Genomic DNA, 23,020 nt, shown 5'->3' with positions numbered 1-23,020 from the left:
AGAAAATCCCACAACTGAAAGAGAGAAACAGTTTCCAGATGACCTGTCAAGCTGGAGAGGCACAGTGGAGCATGTCCACACCACAAGGATGTGGGGCCATCCTCATCTGCAACCAGGCTCAATTAGAAGCACTGAAATTCTGCTCTCCTGTCTTTGAGGAGGAGACCAAGCTCTTAAGTGTCTCAATACCACACAATACTTAGGGCTTCTGGCCCTGTGATGCAAACTGGAACAAAAAGGCCCTAATTACAACCCTTTTATTACAGGGAATGCCATCCTTTTCAAGCCTTATATACCTATAAAAGCAAAGCACAAAAGACAGATTATATAGTAAGCTGCACAGATCCATGAAGTTACATATTAGTGTAGAAGGTGAATATTATTAAAAATTAAGGAAAAGTCGTAAGAACATACTAAAGAAATGCTGAATACCAGCAGAAAGAAAAAAAGCAGCAACTACTCAAGCCACCAACGCAATGAGTGGGTGAGATTTATAGATTAAAGAGGACAGGGAAGATCTTATTGAGAATTACAGCTATGCAACAACATAATAGCCAGCAAATCAAATTACTAAACCAGTAGATTATTCTGCACGTTATCTGTCATGCCACAATGCAGAAGTGACCTCGTTAACACTGTTCCACTCTGAACAATTTGGTGTTGTGCTTAAATGCTGTACTTCAAAACAAAAGCCTAGGCAACCTGGCAAAGGAGAACAATCCCTATTTTGTCCTAAAAGGTTGCATGTACATAGAACACCATAAACCTCTGCTGCTGTTATATGAATGGGAAGCTAAATGGAAACATATTTCATATTTCAGGGTGGGTGAAAGATTAGTACTCTCCAGAATTCCTGGAGGCAACTGGTGTACAACAGCCTCCCAACTACATTCACAGTGAGGTCCTCACCTACAACCCATGTGATTAAAAAAAAAAAAAGAATCCTCAAACACCACGGGGATTTTTTAATGCATTTCAAAGTCAAAAAATGCTGAACTTAACCATGGTTAGCACAAAATAATGCACCATGACAACACCTATAGTTATTGAGTAAAGCAGGATATTTTAAACACTTGTTCATCTGAGAGGAAAAGATGGCACTCTGACATCTTAGGAAAGATGCTGTTCACAACTCTGGCACGAAACTGCGCTAGTGAGAAAAGAAAGAGCAAAGTTTGATGCTAGTACCCGGGGAGGATCTAGCGGGCTGCCAGAATTTCCACACATTAGAACAAATGTAGGACTTCCAGAACGTACAAAGGGAGCAAATGTTCAGACGTTAAAAAGTGACCTGAAAAGGAGCAGAACTGGTTTTGTGCCATTTTATCTCACTTAAGAGGAGAAGAATGACAATGGCTTTTTAGGAGGAAGAAAATCTACTGGCTTTATACATCAGACATTCAAGCCCTGTCTAGCCCAAAAGATAATAAGATGGTAACACACCAGAAGCTAAAAGCAGTAAGGAAGGGGCATTTTTAGTATCAGATGAACAACTTTCATTAACACCAGTTTAACTTAAAAAAAAAAAAACCACCCCAAAACACACCAAAATGAAACAAACAAAACAACAAAAAAAAAAACAGCCAAAAAAAACCCCTAAACAGTGCCTTGGGTGAAGACCTGCACTATTAGCATCTTTGTTCTTCTTCCGTTAGCATCCCAAGATGCAGAAAGATTAACATCACTGAAACTCAGGTCTGAAAGAGGTTTCCCATCCTCCTTTTAGGCTTCTTTCAAACAGTCTTGATACACCTTAAGAGCCTAAAATAATTGCAGAAATCCAAGTTTTCTGTATTTCTTACTCCTTTGAATGTCCACTTAATAGAAGCAATGGATCTATGTGGGTTTTTTACAACCAAAGCCACACAAACCAGATACCTGAAACCTGCCTTAGTTCAAGAAAGGAACTACTTGAGAAGCAAGTTTGTACAACAAGCTGAAAAAGAAACGTACAAAACCTTGGACTACTCAACCCTTTTCTGCCAGACGGCTGAGAATTAAAGGCTTGATAAAGAACTTGTATTGGCTTATCTCAAATCTAAATTAATTTAGTTAAGCTGAACTCATACATGAAAAGTAGCTTATTTTAAGCAAGAGGCCATCTACTCCAGCAGTCATCTGCAACGGCTGTATCTTTTGTATAAGCAGAAGAATTTAATGCAGATCTAACTGCAAATGAATGAATGTAAAATAAATTAAGAAGTTATATAGCAACCACAGAATTCACTACTCAAGTCTTCTCATTTTTCATTCAGACCATTCTACATAATTCATTAAAAAAAAAAGCATCACATCAGTTTGCGAACAGAAACCAATTCAGCTCTGTTTCACTTTTCTATTCTCTCGTACAGCAATTGCCTAATTTTCTTTTCCTATTCTGTCTCCCAGGGCAAGCTGGAAGAAACTTATCTCATTCCTGTTGCAAAGAACTGCCCAGATTTCAAGCCCGTATTTCAGGAGGACTGGTATTTTTCTCTTATAGCTTCATCTTGGCAAGTTGGGAAGTTTTCCTCCCTGAATGGAGACCACATGGGACACAACTGCAACTCAGCATCATGCTTGGAGGGCTCAAGAAAGCACTTTTCAAAAGCTAGAAACGGCAATGGAGACCACAGTAGCAACTGAATTACCTGCAGAGTTTTTCCCACTGAAAAAGGGGATTTTTGCATCTGATGGTACCTGATCCGATTCCCTTCTAGGTTCTTCAAAATGAAGAAATTCAACACAGAATTTGGGCTCTGACTTGCAGTCACTGAAGCAAACAGCTGTGAAGGCACAAGACATCCCTCGCCAAACACGACTGCCCTGTTTTCCTGCTAGAAATAGTACAGAGACAGAGTAAGGACAGACATATGTGCACTCCAACCTGTGCCATTCCTATCCCAGCGTATCGCTACAGCCTCATGCTACGGCAGGAAAGGATTTTACTTGGTTCCTCTCTGAACAACAACAGGACTGTGTCAGTCAGACGGGCACTTGGGTTTCTCTGTGCCTGTGGCCAAGGGCCAGAGCAGGCAATTCAGGAAAGAAGAGGTGGTGGCTGGCAGCCCCACGGCTCTGGGCTGATCCGGTTCTCCGGAAGCTGCAAAGCTCTGACTGCACATGTTCCAGCAGCCAGCATGCTCATGCTTCATGATTACGGCACTGTGAGATTACTGCCTTCCACATCTTGCTGCCCACAAGAAGGCAGAGATCATTATGAGGGGTGGGTTATGTTTCCTGCCAACTTTCCCCTCAATTGAATCCAGCATCAGTTCGGAGAGAGAAGAATTGTGATATTGTTCTTCAGTTAATTCAATTGATATGGATACCATAAGACTCCAGGACAGTTGGCTTGCTCAGATGTCTGCTGTGATTACTCTGATGTTATTTTTTGTCCTGTTGCTGCGGGACAGCCTGGGCTCCAAAGTACTTTCTTGCTGTAGAAGTGTCTTGTATGGTACCAGAGGAAGTAGCTCAGACAGTGATGTTAAGGACAACAGCTCTTCTGCTGCTGACACAAGACTAACAGATAAGCTGGGCTGGTGCCAGCACAGCTTGGCCATACTCATTTCCCCTCTTCACTGTCCTCTGGATGGGTGTCTAGACACACACAAGAATCTTCTTACTTTGGCCATTCAATACTGTTTCTGACAGTTTAAGCTATGCTTTATAAACTAGTCCAACCACTAGCATGTCTCCTATCTGACAGTCTAGATCCTGGTTAAAAAACAAAAAGGAAGACCATCTTGACAATAATTCTATGCTAAAGTCTTTTGGCAAGCAAGCTGCAGAAACTGTTGTCTCTTTTTCAGACAGGGAGATAAGTAGCTTCCTATTGCCAGTAGCCAGCATTAATGACACATTATTCATGTTTGGTCTACATGACACAGATGTACACTATTTCAGCCTTTTTAAGGGACACAGAATCCAGTAAGAGAAAGCTTAACAATTGAACCTAACAAAACCCAACAAGGAGAGCTTAGATCCTGGTCTTCAGCAGCACATGCCAAGGTAGGAGTAGGTAGGAGATGGGGAGATCTAAGGCCATGACCAAGACCATACTCCTGAGGGGCAGTAGCAGCTCCTCATCTGGCTCCCAAGGGCTCTGTCACAGGCAAAATAGGGCTGTGACTATTCTGACATCTCAAGTGTTTCATACCCAAGGCTAGAAAGTGCTTTGCATGTGTTACACTCAGCCCTTTCCAAGTTATTCACTTACTCTTCTTCAGGTTTAACACAAGCAATACCCAAAGACCAAGCAAACGTTGAACAAATCGGGTTCAGTTCTTGAGCCACAATGTGTCTCTGAACACCCACCTCAGAAAAAGCCAAGTTCACTTTATTGAGCATTGTTCAGCCTCCAAGCAGGGACCACACAAGTCTCAGCCCACAAAACAGAAAGAAGTAGCCGAGGCTGCACAATTTCAGCCTGATTTTAACTGCATGTTTCAGCCTGAAGGGTGTTTCTGCTTTCACCATAATGCAACATTCCAGTTCAGTGAAAAACACGCAGCCAGCCCCAGAAAGAAGCAGCCGCTGCTGCAAACAATACCATTAACCAGTTACACAACAGAGCTAAGAAAACAAAGCAGCCGTTTCCTCACACCCTCCCCACCTTCTTCCACCCTCCTGGCTCAGCAGTCATGAGACCCAGGCCTGCTCCTACCACTGCCCCCTCTATGGCATCTGCTGCTTTCCCCACCACCACCACCACCTTTGTTTTAAATCGTCCCAAAACCAAACAAATGCTGAAGTTTCAGGCAAAGTTGGGCTAGCTAGAATGAAGACTTTTACATAATAAAATCTTAACAGCTGTTCTGCCAGTCTCTATCTGGAATCTTGCCCAGCGGAAATGAACAACTCCTCAAGAGGCCAACCCAGGGGATTTAAAGGCAGATGAAAATTATCACAGCCAAATCAAGCCACAGGTGGTGCTAACATGTTTCACACCCTTGGAGTGAGGCACAGATTTGCTTTAGGGAAGCCACCACTGCCAGACAGGAGTCCAAAGACTTAAAACTTGAGCTTCCTTTGAGTCTCCAATTAACTCTTTCTTAGAAGAGCAAACTCCACTTAACCTGAAGAACTTCACCTGACTTGAGGCAGTAACACCTACTTGCTCTTCAAACAAGAGTACTTCAGTGTACTGTGGATTTTAAGGCTTGCTCTTAAATAGTGACATGCAACAACAAAAAAATAATCCTAGTACAGAAGAATTAGGTTGTCTGTTCTTTTCATATGGTAAGTCTACATAAAATATGAGAAAAACCCTCACCTTTGTGTTAGCTGCAATCCAATTAGAAGTTTCACTGTCATCATCACACTTCTTAATCCATTTCTTTAACCACTGTTAGAAAAATGAAGAAATAGTTTTATTTAAATAGGGGAACTGTAAATGTTCCCAAGACAGCTGCTTACATTAAGGTAAGGTACACACAACCACATGGGAATATGGGGGGGCTGGTGCTGGAAAGCAGCCACACACAGCAACTAATTTAGTTGCAGACATTTCCTGCAGCACTGTCCTGATCCAGCAAGAACATCACTCAGCCCAAACACTTCAGCAACAAGTTTGCAGTCCTTAGGTTCAATCAACACAAACTTTGCATGAGACTCTGAAATAATGACACTGTACACAGTGATCTGCCAGAACTGCAGTCAGAGCCTCTGTGATGCCTAGATTTACATCTAGCCAAGTTTCTCCTGAGGCTTGCAATGCTCACCTTGTGCTTCTTTTTCATTTGGGTGTGGGGTTTTTGTGGTGTTGGAGGGAGTGTGGTGTGGGGTGTGTTGGGTTGTTTTTTTTAAAACCTTACTGAGTTTATCAAATGAATGCAAGTTACAAAAACAAAAAGGCTGCTTGCACCTGTTACAATAATAAGCTGACCACATCTAGCCTGGAAAGATTAGCTAAACCTTCAGTAACATCTTCCTCTCCTCTCCCCAGGAAAGTTTTTTCTTGCATTTGTCACTAGGAACACAGACTGCTCTGTCCCCAAGGCATGAAACATGGCTGTCCGTGAGCTCTGCAAAGCCACACGATCCCAGGCTTGATTACAGCTTTCAACAGCTCCATGAAGAGTTCTAGAGTTCACAGCATGACAGCAGGTCCTAGGACTGGATTAATTTCTTCAACAAAACAAATCACAAGCCTGCTGGAGCCACTGAACACCTACAGAAATGCCTAGTACAGGAATGCTTGTTGTCAAGTGAAGCATTCCCTCCTGAAGCACCTTCGTTGTTCTTCAGAGGGTCACGGCTGTAACAGCCACCTCCTGCAGATGTTTCCCCATCTGGCTGAGGCACTGTTCCTTCACAAGGTCCAACTCTGAGGCATCTAGTATGGCAGTAAAGGCATCCAGTATGATTTCACTGATTCTTCTCAAGCTATGGTCTAAGCAGGTGAACGACTATGCTTCTTGATGTGAACCGCTGCAAAGCTTGTGCTTTCTACATCTTGCACATAAATTCACTTTAAACTGGAAACAGTTATGCATTTAGAAAAGAACTTTGACATGCTCACCTTGCATTTAACAGGATCATGCCAGTTTTCACCACAATTAAAGCTGTAAGTGAAAGCAAGGGGAAAATAAGCAAATAGGGCAGATGACTGTAATTTTATTTAAGTAGGTTAACACCGTGGAAGTTGTCTTTCTGGACTGTTCTGCTGAAAGACCAAAGCTAGTCCTAAGGAAACACTATACATGTCAACTTCCCCTCCCCAACCCTCAAATCCCTCAACAGCTATTTCAGAGCAGTATGCATCTCAACACATTTTGATTCTATAGTGCCTGAAATCAAGGACCTTACTCAATCTGAAACCACTCAGCTGAAGGCCACCTCTCAGCAAAAGCTGGATCTGCCTGTAGGTCAAAGGAAGCCCAAGACACAGAACAACAACCACACAGTGATGGGCTCTGCAACCCAGCTGGACCTAATCCTGGCTCACCATTTGTAGCCCACCCCATGCTTCTCCCACCATCTAAACCACAACTGAATATAAAGACTTACTACCTTGAAAGTGTATTAATACGTATTCTGTAAGTCTTTTACTTGATTTTCTTACCAAAACTGACGTCCACATTTGCAGCGAACAGGTTTAGCATCAGGATATTGGACTTTAACAACATGGTGGCAATCTGGGGCGGGACACCATTTTAACAGTCGATTACACTATGAAATAAAGCAAAAAAAAACCATAATGGAGAAAGGATGCTGCACAAGGACACTACCTGCCTTTCATCCCTTTTTCATCCTTTCAACCATGACCTTCAGTCACACTCCTTCCTGTCCTACCAGTCCTCTGCAATAAGAGTGCTTTCTCTTCAATCCAAGCATTCACTTTCTACTGAAAGCAAGCAGGAATACAAGTCAACTCTTCAGCATCAAATGGCCCCTTATGAAAGATGAGGAGCATAAAGACTTTTGCTGACCTCATAGCTCATCCAGAGAAAATACTTGAAGAACATGAAGCTATGAGGCTTTCCATTGAAAAAAAGCATGTCAGGTTTTTTGCAACTCCCATCTGTTTCACTGCTGCAACAGCCTTTCTGAAACTGCTCAAACCATGGGCACTAGCTTTTTACAAGCACTGCTTTCTAACAACGCTTGAACACCATCTCATCACCTGTTCTTGCTGTACTGCAGCCAGATATGAATCTGCATGGCTTTTGTTAGTCTTTCAGTCTGCAGCGTGCTTAGCTCCACTGTTGTATTAAAAAAAAAAAAAAACAAAACCAAAAAACACACAACACAAAAAACACCCTCCAAAGCACTGCACACATCACTTCAAACAAGGAGTGAAAGCTTGATCCCAGTAACAACTTACATACTAGGCTCTACAGTAAATCCGAACACATACAACAGGGAAATTGGGCTGGGGACAGAAACTATCTTACAAAGCACCTTTTTCCAAGTTTATTTTGATTTTGAGGTTGCAAAGCTACTAATATTTCGCTAACAGCAAATTTGCAGCTTTGCTTCAAATGCCAAATGTTTAAGACGTGCTAGTGTTTACAACAATGTTTCCAAGTCTAAGGTATCTCAGGTAACGTTTCAAGAACTATAAATATTAAGAGCTCCTCAGAAGCTATATATTGAACAGCACTTGCATTCTCTTTATCTACAGCTGCTTGCTGTATCTCTAGATCTTTTGTCCTGCAGATTTTTTTTTAGTATTTTTCTACAGCTATATCTGTAACTAAAAGTGCTATAAAATAACCCCTGTAAAGCCTCTACCTTGTAGTCACACCCTGTTAGAGACTATGCAACAAAAACTGCTATACAGTTACAAACCAGCTTCAATTCTCCGGTTTGGTACATATGTGAGACACAATTTAGAAGCCACTAAAAATTTCAAATAAAAAACTCACCTCTACAAAACTATTGGTTATTAAATGCTGGTACTTTAATTTAACCTTGGAATCTGTTATCAGACGCCTGTGAAAAGGGAAGAAACAGAAAAAACAAGAAAAGTTACGGTGGTAGTAAACTTTTTCCCCATACGTAGCTAGTAAGTTAGGACAGACAGATGGCTTTGATTCCTCTTCCTATACTTATATGTACTTTTCTGTACTTACCTGTTCTCTGTGTTTTAGATCATTTATTATATTATTATGGAAACTACAAATATCATATTTAACTTCTAATACCAGCTTAAGAATCACACAGAAAGCTCATGCAGTTCAAAAGAACTGAACCTCTTGGTGTGGGAGTTTTTACTTAAAAACACTTTCCTGAAGTGCCCAAGAAACTGAATTACTTCATTAGTACATCTACATTAAACAAGCACACTCTGTGGCAAATCCCTTTAAAAAGCTCCAGAACAATTGTTGTGCAGTTAATAAATTTGGTAGGCCTAACATTACCTGGGTTTCAGTGGAATGCTACAGCTTCAGTTTAAAAGTTAATGTTGTTTTAATCTATTTACCATAAAAAACAAAGTTGATTTAAAATCAACACCACAGAGGTTTACACAACATTAACTTTAAATTAAGTCAGTCAGCTGAGAAGCAGGAGAGCAGAAGAAAACTAGACAGATAGGAATCCTTTAAAGGCATGGTGACCACTTTTCTCCTAAACACACAGACCCAGCTGACATGTGCAGACTGTCCAGCCTAGACACATTCAAAATAATTCAATTATGTATTGCTGAGCACTTATATTGTCTTTCAGTTACGACTAAAGTGTCTTCTGCATATATATATGTGTATATATATAAAGCTGGACTAACACACAGTTTGGGGTATTTGTTTTAAATCATACTGTGGAATACAGCTTTACACAGGCCACATCACATAAGTATTGAAACTAACAGATTACCCATTTCAGGGTGCAGCCAAAATCAAGTGTACTCCTGGATGTTATCATGCCACATTCATTAACAGCAGCGCATGTGACGATGCAATGTTGCATAAATCTTAGCCCTTGGCAGTCTGGGGAGCTCCTCACCAAACAACGTGCTGGTTATTACATAAACATAGCACATGGCAGCCAAATTCCCAGTGCTAAAATAAAACAAATCAGCTGACAAAGCATCTCATCAGGCCCATGTCCATGGCAAGCCTGCAATTTTGGAGTGAAACTTACTGAAGAATGAAAACACAATTTGAAGTTATGACATGAATTATACATTTCACTTTCTTACTCCATACCTAGGCTTCTAGACAAAATAAATTTTTAAAGTGACATATATTATATTATAGGTATTTAAGCGGAACTGGAATTCAAATGATTATAGCGAACCAAAACACGTAGAGTACACCACTGATTTTGCTCTTCAAACTGCCTATGATCACTCCATGTTAGGAACCTCGCCTGCTCTGGGTTCAACACCACTTTCACAGCAACACTCAGGTCAAGAACTTCAAGAACTCTGCTGTGAAAACCTTTCAAACAAACAATAAACAAAACTAGACAAATTAAGAGATTAAACTCACTCCCAGTGCCCATACCCCATTTTCAGGGTACGCTCCTCTGGAAGCTATAAAAAACCACCTTGCTGAAGAAGCCAGGTTGGAAAAAACAAACTGCTTGCAAAAAAACCTTAACCACTGATCTCTTCTGGCAGCTCAGTTCAGAACAGCAATCTCAAAAATTCATCCAAAGATGGCAGCAATCCTCAATGAGACTGTAAGTTTTATACTTTTTTTCCATTTTGACAATGAATCTCCTCAAAGACCCCAGTCAGTGGAGTATATTATGTGAGAGGTCAAACACCTTCCCATAGGAATTACTTCAAGACCTTACTACATTCTGACATGGTACAGCAGCAGTGGTATTCGCAATATGCAAAGGAAGATTTAAAAAAAAAAAAAAAAAAATTGAGGCAGGACTCCATGACTTCAACACAGGAACCCAAAATCCATCCATTCCTACCAAGTGGGTTGATTTTCAGAGGTTACTACCAGACTGCTTCCACCCATGAGCAGCAGCCATTAGACATGGCAGTAATAAAGGCAGCCTGCCTTGCATATTAATGAAATCAACAACTTTGCATGTAGGTTAAAGCAATTACCAGCAGCATTAGCGAGGCTGAACAAGGGATAGAAACAGATTACCTTCAGCCAGTTGAAAGGTCTTGAAAGAACTGAAAGGGACCCTCTCTTCAACCTTCTTATTTAAGCTCAACAGTAACAAAGAAAATAGACAATAGGCTAGCTAAAAACTCACAAATCCAGGGAAGTCATCTGAATTGCTACGTTTGGACTTGTAGGGAGATAATTCAACTTGAAGATGTACTGGCTTGCTGAGGGTAAGTACTGAGAAGGGAGAAAGTTAATAACTGCCCGTCTTTATCTACTTTGATTTTCTGATAAACTGATGCCTCTATACATTGCACATTAGTCTCAGGTTCCTATAGCTTGGAAATCTAGAGTTAGAGACTTTGTAAAAAGGAAACTACCTAAAAAGAGAATAATTAAGGACATGGGAGGAGGTACAGATTCCAGTTGGGATTACTTAACATTTTTATTCATGCCATTTAGTAAGATTGCTAGAGTTTTCCATCTTTGCTTTTAAAGGAAAGCATTAGGCTTCTGCAAAAAAATGCACCTCCCTCCCCTAGACATTCAAGGTATCCCCTGCAAAATATGGGAAAGGTGGATATTTACCTCCACAAAACATTTATAGTTTTACTTAGACAAAGGGGACTTCTTTTCTTTACCACCTGGATGTCATTTTACTATCACAAGACCCAGGTATCTCTGCCATTTCTAGGCAAGGGAATCAATCCCACAGCACATCATACAAGTCAGAAGCTGCACAGATTCACCCCAGTGTCATGGTTTTCTGTGCTATAAAAGTCATGAAGTGAAATGTAACGATAGTCAGACCTACTACTAATATCAAGCAATAGCAACAGAAGCCAGTGCTGCTTTCCTTCCATCCTTTCCTTGCTACTTCTACTGCACAACCTCGTAACAATTTCAGTTAGTCTACTTTACAGGCAGCTTATTCAAACTGTTGCAATCAAGAAAACACTCATGAAATTTCCTGCTGAGAGTGCAGACCACAAGTTGAGTTCAGATTCCAGTAATAAAATAAAAAAAAGAAACCACACAAACTCAATCAAGGCTTCCACCCACTGAACTCTACAAACCGCCCCTCAACAGGGCAGGAAAACGCTTCAGCTAGTTCCACTTCTATCCAGCCTACACTCCATAACTAACATAGAGCCACTAATGCAGAAGGATATGGGAAATCGCTAGTCAAAGCAATCGATACAAAAACCAGCAAACTGGTATCAATGAGTGAGTCAGACTTCAGGAAGGAAGGAAGGTAACAGAATAAAAACTCCTATTCAGACACTTTTTAGCATGAAGAATTAAAATGGAGTTAATCAAGGTTCAGAATTATGAAGGACATTACTCATGCAGTAACATTGCCCAATACAAAAGAGAAGGAAACTCATCGCTCCACCATGTACGAGCAGTCATCCTACAACTGGACAACTTAATAAACAAAGTGACACAGGCTGACATACCAGCTTAATCAAATCTTATGTTTGAGGGTCAACTGCTTTCTATCAGAGGGCATACAACACACCCTCCATCACACTGTACAGAGGACTTCCTCTGACTCACGTATTAACTATAGCTATAGGACTTGGTGAACCAGTGGGTTGACCTAGGTAGGAAGTCCTAAATTCCTGCGTAAATCAAAGGAAACAAAATACACAAAGCAGTTAAACAGGGTTTGGAAAGACTGCCTAGCTTTTATTCTGCTGTCATGCTGACCAAACTGGTCAAGGAGTCTTTCCTTCAAGTACTGTGGCATAGGTTTTCCAAAGCTAAACAGGAAGCTGAGACATGCTAGTATCAAAACAGACAGTTCAAGACCAACATCTCTGCTGCCTTATAGCCTCTGTGCAGTTTTTTTTTATATAAGCCAGTACATTCGAATAACAAATAAGTAACAACAGAAAAAGAGAGGAAAACCAAGCAGCAGCAAATAGTCATACTCACATAACTGTATTGTCATCAACTAAGATATCACAGCCATGAGCAGGGCATGAAATGGTCTGAAAAAAACCAAAAAGGTTGTGAAAAGAACAGTGTTTATCCTGGTTTTGCATCACAAAGAATTCCAAGGCAACAGACTCACCTACAATCCACAGCAAAAATAGTACATTGGCTCTATCATCAAGTCCCAGATGTGCTACTGTGCACAGCACAATTCCTCCCACCCAGAGCAAAGACACCTGCACAAGTGCCATGTAGTTCCCTCCAGCTTCACCCACAGCAGACTGCAGCTCCCAAAGCTTTAGGGCTTGGGGTTTTTTTTGTTGTTCTTCTGGGGTTTGGTTGTTTGCTGGTTCTTCTTTTTTAAACTTTAGTGGGGAAGAATTCTCCCCTCTCTTTCCCCTTCCTCTCCAATACACAACATTTCCAGAAGTCAGTCATGAGGTAGCAGAGTTGACATTTTACCTGTCCCATGCCTTCCTCCATTATTTTGGTAGTTAAATATTCACTCCAGCACTGCATACAAAACTTGTGTCCACACTCTAGGCCAGTAAAGTACTGCAAGGACAAAAAAGACATTGGATCATTTTATCATGTGGATACACTCAAATCATTTTGCCCTTCTTGATGCTGTGCAGTTTATCACATCTCATCCCTCACACCAAACTTGAGACACTCTTTATTTTGCATCACCACCACTACAGAACATTGCCAATGCAGCTGCAGTCATGCTTTCAAAGCCAGACTTTAATCCCCAACCCTAGCAGCAAGGAAAGGTGTGGCTGACGTTTCCATCCTGCTTGCCTATTTAAATTGGTCCTTGTTTTAGGGGTATATACAGAGCATAGTATGGCTCTCCTCTGTTTTACTCTTGCAAATGAGTAAAATACATGCACCATTGCCACACAGGTCACAGTTACAAGATTATATGGAGTCGTCTTTTTTCCTATTTTTTTTTCCACTTGGCTTGATATCACATGTGGGTGCTGCCCAGAAGTCCCAGAATATGCACACCAGCTATGCACAGCCACTAATTTAGTTCCCTCTTGTGTAGGAAACTAAGTGATCAGCGAGCAGTCTGCCTAACTGGTGAGCACTAAACAACAGAAATAGAATGGTGTGACGCTTTTAATGCGCATGCATAAAGTTTGCCAACTTGCTTGATAAACTTCCCCCTGCAATCCAGATGCTCATCAGATGAAGACACTAAAGATTCTAATTGGCAGGTAAAAATCACGAAACAAAATTCAAATAATGATTAGCTGTTGCAGACAGCAAGAAGGACAACTTCACCTGTGTATGTTACCATCTGCACAGAGTATGTCAGGATATCATCTGGCATTAAATGATTACACAAGCAGTGGAGAGCAAACACTGCTAAGGAAAGACTGAAATAAAGTTACTTTTCTCAGGTCATCTTGAAGGTACTTTATATCCAGCGCCAGGAGCAAGGACAGACTGTATTTGAAACACTTCAGTCATACCACTATGCAGGTTAGTATTTGATGGCTTAGCTTTCCAAACCATCTTATTCTCAGACAGTACGATAAAACAAGAGCTCCACCTTGAGACATCATCAACTTGTATGAAACTCCACAAGTGAAAGAAACCTGTACCCTCTGCAGAGCAGCCAGAACAGCAGCAGGATGCTGGTAATTAAGAAAAAGAGAGTCCATTTTAAGAAAGTGACCTTCTCCCTAAACTGCCTCCTTGACCATTACAGACTCAAGATTATAGCCACCACATTGCCCATTTTGTTCATCCAACACCGATACGTTATGTTGGTTACACTCATCTTTCAATGCTACAGCACTTGGATTGCGCAGGGAAGGAGCTTGTTAGCACCTTCTTCCCACAGCCTCATAATTTTGTGATTCACACTCATCTGGCACTCCTGCCATCACTGAACACACAGGTTTGAACCCGAGGCTTGGAAACATGCTGTGAGGCTGCAGCCAGCAGATTCGACTCTGCCTGCCATGCCTACAGCCTGCCAGAGAGCACTTACCAGAAGCAACAAGGCAGTTAAATCTGACCCGACCAGTCAGCAAGGAGAGAAGCGAGCTGAGCATCTGACTTCATGCCCAGTAAAAACAGAGATACCCACCCAAACCTTTGCTTTCTTTGAAACAAAAAAATAAATAGTGTCAGCCCATGGTTCAAGGAGAGAAGAGGCCAACAGCTACAGAGGTGCCAGGTACACCAACTCCAAGACTGAAAAAAAGAAAAACCTTCAAATTTCTGAACCATTACTGAGCCAGCTAACAAGGTATCTGATGCTCCACAGATGCTGCTGTGACCAAGTGACACCCCCTGGAGATGCAGGGTTGTGGTAGAAAAGCCCCAACATCTGTAACTTTTGGGACACCAACAGCATACAACCATCCCGAAGACAGTACTGACTTTTCCCAGAATGATGGCTTCACCACATGTGATGGGAAGCAAGCACAGACAAGGGGGATCATCCCTTAATCAACCTAAACACTCCTGCAGCAAACACACACAAGGAAGCGCTACAGAACATAGGTAAGCACACATCTTCGTTTAAGACTTGTTTCAGTTACTGCAGGCAGCGAAAAGGTTTGCTAAATGCCCACATAGAAGGGAGCCACCACTTCCTCCCAGGCTGGAAAGAATTCAGAGTATCTTTCAACTAATTTCTTTACTTTGAGGGAGTTCCCAATTATTTTTGGCTAAGCAGACAGCAGATGTCAAGGGAGCAAGCAAAAAGGCTGACATAAAACCATTAAGTGCATCGGGTAACAGCAACTTCTGAAACAGCATGTTATCACAGGGGGTGGCTCTACTTTCACCCTATCTATATACTCATCACCTACCTTCCTTACAAAGCCAAATGCTAGCAGCAGCATGCTGCCATTCGATACCTGTCCCTGCTTGCTCTTCTGGTAGCATCAAACTGATCGAAGAAGGGATCAGCTGCTCCAAGGTGTTTACCATGACAGCCTCACACAGGCTTTCTTTACTTCAGTAACGATGATGACAGCACCAATAGACAAAGTCATGGTAAAATTTCTTAACAGGCATAACTCAAAACTCCCAGCTTTACACAGGCTGAAAGGGGCTCTCAAAAATATGGCTTTGGGGTGTTCGGGACAGGGGAAGCTGACCATTGCACAGGATTTAAAAGCTGAGATTTCTGGCTAGGTATTGAACATAGCTTATCCTTGAATTTGTAATTCACATTGACCAAAACTGCTTCAAAATATATTTCAAACCAGATGGCTTACGGACACCTTAGACAGAAACACTACAGTCTTTTACAGAATAATAAATACTAGTTTTCCTACGTGCTCCATCTTTTACATATGGCAAAGAAACAGAGGTTGCCTCTTGACTTACTCAACACCAAGACACTCCTGCTCACCTGCAACATCTACCTGCTCCATCAGCCAAGAAACTGCTCTTCTAATAACTGAGCTGCTACTATTTTTTATGTGGTATTTGAACCACAAAACCAAGAAGTTAGTGTGCTTTGTGCAGTTCTTTCCAGTAGCTAGAAAAACTGCCTCCCAGGCAGAACACATACCCCTAGCCAGAGGAAAGGCATATTGTTCCCACCTAGCACAGCCACTACATTAAAAAGGGGAGAATAATATATCAGGAACATGAAAACTAAATTAGAAGTTTCCAAGAGGACCTATTCTAGAGATGGACGTTAAGATGCCGAAGATGTGTCCTCCCATTTCTACCCCTAAGTCCTCCTGTTTTCATAAAAATGCTGCATAGCCTAAAATCAAAATTATTTCCTTACTACCTATGTGGAAAGTCTGCCATTATTAATCAACAGGATTTCAGCATAAGTTAAGAGGGTCAAACAAATTTCTCAAGCTTGTCTTTGTTTTTCAAAGCACCTCTTTATACAATGCAAGTAACAATTCTTAACACCTGTTCTCTAAAAAGGAAGTCAGCACACACAAGGCTTAAAAGGAGATGCACAAAGTCTTGTGGTTACTGGCTCAAGAGCAATATGATCTTAACACTGAACATCTCAGTGGCCTGAAAGTGGGCTTTGCTCTGCTCTACCTGCTCCAGAGCAAGGAAAAGGCTTGCAGGTCAGGCTACAGCAGCAAGGGTACTTTATTCAAGGCTACTAATAAATCCCAAAGCTCATAATGGTTTCCATTCTTAAAGAAAGCAAGCTCATAAAACACACCCAGAGCAAGAGTGGAAGCCTTATGTAAGGGCTGCTTTGCTCTCCGAAGGTCAGGCAGACATTATGGTGTTTTGGAGGGTCAGGATAGTTCCACCAGGAACAGTAGGTTCCAATAAAGGAAGAATTCCTCACGTATGTCAGCACCCTGCCTTTTGGCAAAGCCACAAATTCTCATATTCGAATTTTTCCACTAATCTTGTTTTTTTCCAGGATCTCCCATCATTACGTCCTGCCCCTGCAAAGTCACAGCGAGCTGCTTGCCTGTACAAAACACAGTAGAAGGTAGAAGCCTGGACATCCGATTAGCATATGGGGAAGTCCGGTATTTGTCAACAGCTACAAATAAAGTAGCACCATCACCAATCTTACCACAAACCAAAAGGCCGATTTAGAGCCCCAGCAAGCACTTCTACCCTAACCTTTTCTGATAAAGAAGGTATTGCACAAACATCATAAAGGTCGAAAGACATCCATATTGGTTGTGTTTCCCGAACAGCACTTCGTTTTACTCCTACTCCTATTCCGTTTTATTCTAGGCTTTCTAGCTAGACCATTTTGTATCATTATTTATTACTTTCATAAGCTGCTTCCTGTCTTGTTGTTCTGTTTAAGCAAATCCCTTTGCCCATTGTGCTTTTCACATTTTTTTTTCTTTCACATATCATTTATTTGTATGTCTTAATTGGTATCTGACCTTTGCAAAAATCGCTTGGTCTACTGCTTGCTTTTTTTCTGAAGAACTTTACTACAGTGCTACCCAGATCCCAGCATCCTCAAAGGTTTTTGCATAAGGGATAATAATTTTATTTGAAATACAATCCTGTTTCAGGTAATCTAATATTGTTTGAGGTTTATTAAAAAAAAAATTTGTCAAACCACACAGTAAGAATTAAAGAGAATGCATAAAGCACTACAAAATTCTGTGCCCCCTCCATATTACTTGGATCACTGCAGCAGACAAGACATAAGGTTTATTGCATTAAGGAACAATCCAGAACACTGTTTTTTAATGCATATACTACAGACTAGAAGATTCAATTAAAAAAGTGACATATCAGTTTCATTTCAAAGGCTTTTTTTAAAACACTGTTGGAGAAGTCCTCCCAGACTTCTGCCCAAAATGCTGTTTCAGATAGAAAAGTTTGGGGGATTACTGGTCAGATACCATCTTGGGTGCCAGGTACTCACCGAGTTTGGGTAGTTCAGATAGCAGATCTGACAAGGCATATCCTGGGCTGATGACCTTGTGTTCATCTGGCGCGTTCGAGACTTTTTACTTGGATTAATTACATGACACTCTGCAAAGAGCTTCTCCAAGTTGCCATCAAAGTACCTGCAGAACACAAGAGAAGAAGAATTTAAACTACCTTTCCTGTAAGTAATTTTTCAAATTCTATTTGGAAGTTAAATGTACAAAATTTGTCTTCATATTTCAAAAAAACACCTGCTACTTTTAACAAACTCTTCACTAACTTAACACAACACAACCCTGACCACAGACATATAAGACAACTACATTTCAGAGATTCTGGATTGAATTTCACACTCCTGAAAATTCAAGCACCTTCAATTCTTCAGCTGCATTTCAAGTAATTCATGGTTCTCCACAGTGATTACTTTGCATTAAAACTCCAGGACAGGAAACTAGAACAAGGATGTCCTATTTCACAGTCCAGGTATCAGGACACCTTTCTAAGTTCAACTCTCCTTTCAGCTTAAGCCTTACATTTTTTCCTAGTATTCTAATCACCAAAACATTAAAGAGGAGGCACGAAGCAGCAATCAGTTACACTTTGTGATCCAGCAGGTCCCTAGTTCCTGTACTTTATGTTTTCCTCCATGTACTCACTCTACAGAGTAAGTGTGCCCCAAAGAGGTTCTGACTTCAATTTTGGTACTTCCTTCTCTGATCTAAGGAGAAATGCGTCAGCAGTCAGACACTTGGTTCAGCTGATAGAGCACTTCTTCATGGTCACCTGTCTCCAGTTAAGGCAACTGCAGGACTGCCTTTCACACACTTCAGTCATCTCCAGAGTTCAGCAACAACTGCTGCTCGGTCTGGACTCTGACCTCCAGTGAGACTAGTCTTCAATTTCACACTGAACACCCTGCCCACATCCAAAGCTTGCACAGTCCATCTCTTGGGCCTAAATCTTAGCCATTTAAGTCCTTTTGTCTCCAGTCAACCTGGGATATTTTAACAACCTCCTAAGAATATACAATTCCAAGTTTACAGTGCTTCCAAAGATAAGTATCTCGGAATCTAGGTATCAAGGCACATAAACTCATCACAAACCAACCAAACAAACAACAAAAAAAATCTGCTGTCCACAGTAGATAGAAGAGAACCAAGACCTTCTGCTGAGATAAGAAGATAGTAGCTGTATCTCAGAAATGTGGGACTAGACCTAGTACACAGTATCTAACCAAAACACCTCTGGCTAGATCATCTTATCCTGCAGTACTCCAAAAAGCGACAAATCTTTAGCAGCTCTCTTACAGCATTACCTACCAACAAAACTTGACTTAAAAATTATTCATTTCACAGCTGGTTCATATGTTCTTGATGCACTTCACATACTTTAGATCTTAATTTTCAGGACACTGAATTTTGAAGGTAGTGGTGAATTCTGGCATTGCAGCACACGTGAAGCTTTGCCACTGTTCTTCAATGTTACCTCAGGGATTTAACTCAACCAAGTTATTTTGTTTGCCTTCAGGATTACTTAATATCTAGAAATTTTATCAAGCAAATTCAGTGCAGTCCCATTATAGGCAGTATTTTTTTATTCAAGTCATGGATAAATACTAACGCCACAAAACATTTCCAGCCTTCAAACTGTTCTTACATGGCGTACTATCAGTGTAGGCCATCCCCCATTGAAAAAGAGCAAAGTCGGGTGTGATGTTTGCAAAGAAAATAGTTTTGAAGTCAAATGCTATGATGCAACTTTAATACTGGCATTCGTGGTCAGCTAAATGCTTATGGAAATAGCGGAGACACTTGTAATGGTGGGCTGTCTTTTAAGGGTGCATATCCACATCAGGAACCTGGCTTTACCACTTGTACCAGGCACTTCTATTTTTATGAAGTCTGCAAAAGCTACTCTTCTGAGCCATGACACCTACTGCCCTACACCAAGACAGGAAGTCGCCAACAACTACTTTTCACCTGGAATTACCTATCCCTTCTAAATACCAATGGGTAACTAATTCAGAACCACCACACCCTTTCCAGGCTTTCAGTTGTTTCCCAATAGCAGGTAGAAAACAAGTGACCTGACATTGCGTGTTTCTTAGGGCTAAAGGCTAGCGGTAAAGTTAACTCTAGTAAGATGCACAGATTGGAGTCTTTAGCCAGTTCAAACATTTCCAAAGTACCGACACAGTTCAAAGTATGCACATGCTTGCATTTTGGTACAACAGCCACAGCCCATATAAAATCATTTCCATATCAAATGCCTGGTCCCTCCCTACTCTTACACAGGCAGTAAGACACTCAGCCAGCGCCACACAGATGATGGAAATAATGTTAAGTCTAAGATAACAAATCTGCACTCTTAAGTCTTACAATATTCACTCTGCTCTTTGGGATCATGATCATCACTTGTAAGCCTCCCCAGTGTTGAGGAGAAATGGGGTACTGCATATGTTTTAATGCATTTGCTTTCTCTGCTGCACCAGGGTGTGCTAAGCAAGTAATTTCTACATATCTCTCTCGGACTCAAAATCATGCTGTCACTGGACAATAAGAACTCCAGAAAACACAGAAAAAAACCTGGATCTCCCTGAAAACACACAGTTCCAATAGATGCTCCAACACCTCCCTAACTGCTCCACCACTCCTTATGCAAACACACCAAGCGCCTACTCAGGAGACTGTTCCAGTTCCTTCAACGGTTAGGAACAAACCTTAATTCCAATTACCATGCCTTTTTTCCCCTTGTTCAAGCATTAACACACACCATCCATTTAAGCAGATCTCCCTTCTCCTTTCCCATGTTCTTCCGTCAAAGGATTCACAGACATCAGCTTCTCACATGATATTTCTCCACTGTCCAGCAAATTTCCTCAACCACCAGTTTCTATTTCCATTCATTCTCCTTGAACTCAAGGAGACCAAAACAAATGCAATTCCAGTGAAGATTTTACCACAATCTCATACAATTTCACCTATGTTTCTCCTGCAGATCTCTCACTTAATGCATCCCAAACAATGTCTACCTTTCTCCAGAAGTCCTTCATGGTAGCATCTTCATTTTAATCTCTTACTAGAAACTCCATATTGGTTTCCACCTCTGTTCTAATGAGACCTATCGTAAAACTTTGTACCGCTTTTGTTGCTAGGATCCTCTCAGCTGTCTGGGGGTTTTGCCTATATGACGTCTGGATCCTTCTCTGAACCAAATGCCTCCAAACAGATTTGTGCCAAGTCATTCATTAACACTAACCAACATTCATCCCAAAGTTAACCAATAAGAGACTTACCAAAGGTTCCATCTAGCCTGCCACTTCCCTTTTGAGCAAAGTAATTCCATACACACCATACTAATAGCTGAACTCGATGTGTGCCCTGTATTTTATATAGTACAGTTGCATGCTATCATCACTGCTGTGAAGTGTGGGATAAAAATCCCTTAATTCCCTTCTCACTTCCTTCACAACTCCAGGGGTTTTGATTTTTCCTTAAGTTGTCACCATTGCTTTTAGGTAGCTCAGTCCTTATTTTCATCTTAGGGAGGAGTGCAGCACCTTTATCAGCTTTTTTTAATCCTCTGCCCTCTTCTCCCTTTGCAATGCAGTCATTCAGTAATTCTAGCACTTCTGATACTTGAGAAATACTACAGTCTATTCAACCAACATTATTAGGCTCTTTGCTCAACATAGCTGAATTCAATAACTGGTTCTAATAGTTTTTCAAAATTCATTCTCTTCATCGTAAAGTTGTTTCCTCTGCTATTTTAAAATAGACACACCAGGAAATCATTTTCAAGTTCTACTATGATTTCTTCACTGCTTACCAACACCAAATCCGTAAATAGTATCAAGTCTTTTTGACAAAGGGATCAAGCTGTCAGCTTCTTTATTTCCTCAAAATTTCCGCCTGCTGTTGATAACTGCCTCATCACAATTCTCTAGACATAATCTAATCCTATCCAAGGGAGGATCCAAGACAAATACCCAAAACCCCTTTTCACTGGAGGGGGGGGGGGGGGGGGGGGGGGGGGAAGGTGGCTTCTGGTACATACTTTGGGATACTCAGTCTCTCAGATACAAAGAGCATTTGTGAATATCAAGAGAGTCACTGTACTCACAGTAAAAGATATCTTCACAGCAAAATGCCTGCCATACGCAATTTTTCACCTGTTCGGCCTCTGGTGAACAGTGTTAAGTACTTACTTGCCCAAAGGAAAGCAGCCAGCCAGGTACCTACAGTGAAGAGTCAGACCCTGAGTGCAAGGGGAAGAGGCAATCTGGGCCAGCAGCCAAGCCACCAGGGCTCCTGGCACCTGTCCTCTGCTCAGTGGGAACAGAGACTTGCAGCCACCAAAATAAGCACCTAACAAGGGACTGCAATACTTCTGTCTGTACCTCCAAGAATTAAATTGGGCCTTCAGTTACATGCTGAAATATTTTTCTTTTTTTAAAAAGTGACCAGGGGAAGGTACATAAAGCAGTAGAGCTGCATTTTAGTCTCTTCACCATGAGGACATTCATCCCCAAAACTCCCCTCAGGAGGGACAGATGCTATCAGCCCTAATAAAATTATAAGGTAATCGAGATAAAGTTAGAAGCTAAAGCACTTCCTTTACTTATTTCTGAGGTTACCTGGTGTATCTGCACCTGCTAGTCTCCTGCCTCTATTAATCAAGCTTGTGAGACAGAGGAAAACAGTATTTAACATCTTTATTCTCCAAAACACATGCAATACATCAGAATCTGTACTCAAGTACTTCCCACACTACCCACTCCCATACTACAAACAAATCCACCCCAAAACACCTATTTTGCTTTCAGACACAGTCAAATTAGTGCTTCACCAATGGGATAGCCACAATTGAAGAACTGCCCTATTGCTTCATTGTAAGTGGAATAAATACCTGTAACATATCTGCCATGCAATTACTTCATGACAAAGCTGGCACAGACAATAATAACCTGTTTATTAAAAACATGCATAACAATACAAAAAAGCAACGAAGAGGTTTTCATGTTTTAAAACACAGAAATTTTCATCTCACAAGGTCAGACCTCACCACACTCAACACTTATCAAGAAAAAAGAAGCCACTTGATTTATCTGCTTTACTACAGGCAAAGTTTGATAAGGCTGCCTGTCAGGTCATGCTGACTCACGATGAACTAGGGTAAAACAGACACTGGCTAGGTACCGAAAATACATG

At 41.2% G+C, this 23,020-nt stretch overlaps 1 protein-coding gene across 4 annotated transcripts in view; it reads right to left on the bottom strand.

Moving 5' to 3' along the window:
• Positions 1-23,020, bottom strand: part of ARIH1 (ariadne RBR E3 ubiquitin protein ligase 1) — a 61,326-nt gene that overhangs the window by 9,468 nt on the left and 28,838 nt on the right. The window contains exons 3-10 of one of the 4 annotated variants that reach the window (XM_055716832.1): positions 17,806-17,950; positions 12,909-13,001; positions 12,447-12,502; positions 8,355-8,421; positions 7,049-7,155; positions 6,506-6,548; positions 5,258-5,329; positions 2,680-2,816 (exon numbers count right to left, since the gene is read on the bottom strand). In XM_055716832.1, the coding sequence (XP_055572807.1) occupies positions 2,680-2,816; positions 5,258-5,329; positions 6,506-6,548; positions 7,049-7,155; positions 8,355-8,421; positions 12,447-12,502; positions 12,909-13,001; positions 17,806-17,950 (720 nt within the window). Of the gene's footprint in view, positions 1-2,630; positions 2,817-5,257; positions 5,330-6,505; positions 6,549-7,048; positions 7,156-8,354; positions 8,422-12,446; positions 12,503-12,908; positions 13,002-17,805; positions 17,951-23,020 lie in introns of all 4 variants that reach the window. The other 3 variants (XM_055716828.1, XM_055716830.1, XM_055716831.1) reach the window with 3 other exon arrangements.

The sequence above is a fragment of the Falco cherrug genome, chromosome 7 (genome assembly GCF_023634085.1).
Source record: "Falco cherrug isolate bFalChe1 chromosome 7, bFalChe1.pri, whole genome shotgun sequence".
NCBI lineage: Eukaryota > Metazoa > Chordata > Aves > Falconiformes > Falconidae > Falco > Falco cherrug.
Note: the sequence above shows the minus strand (reverse complement) of the source record. Positions and strands in the feature narration are given on the sequence as shown.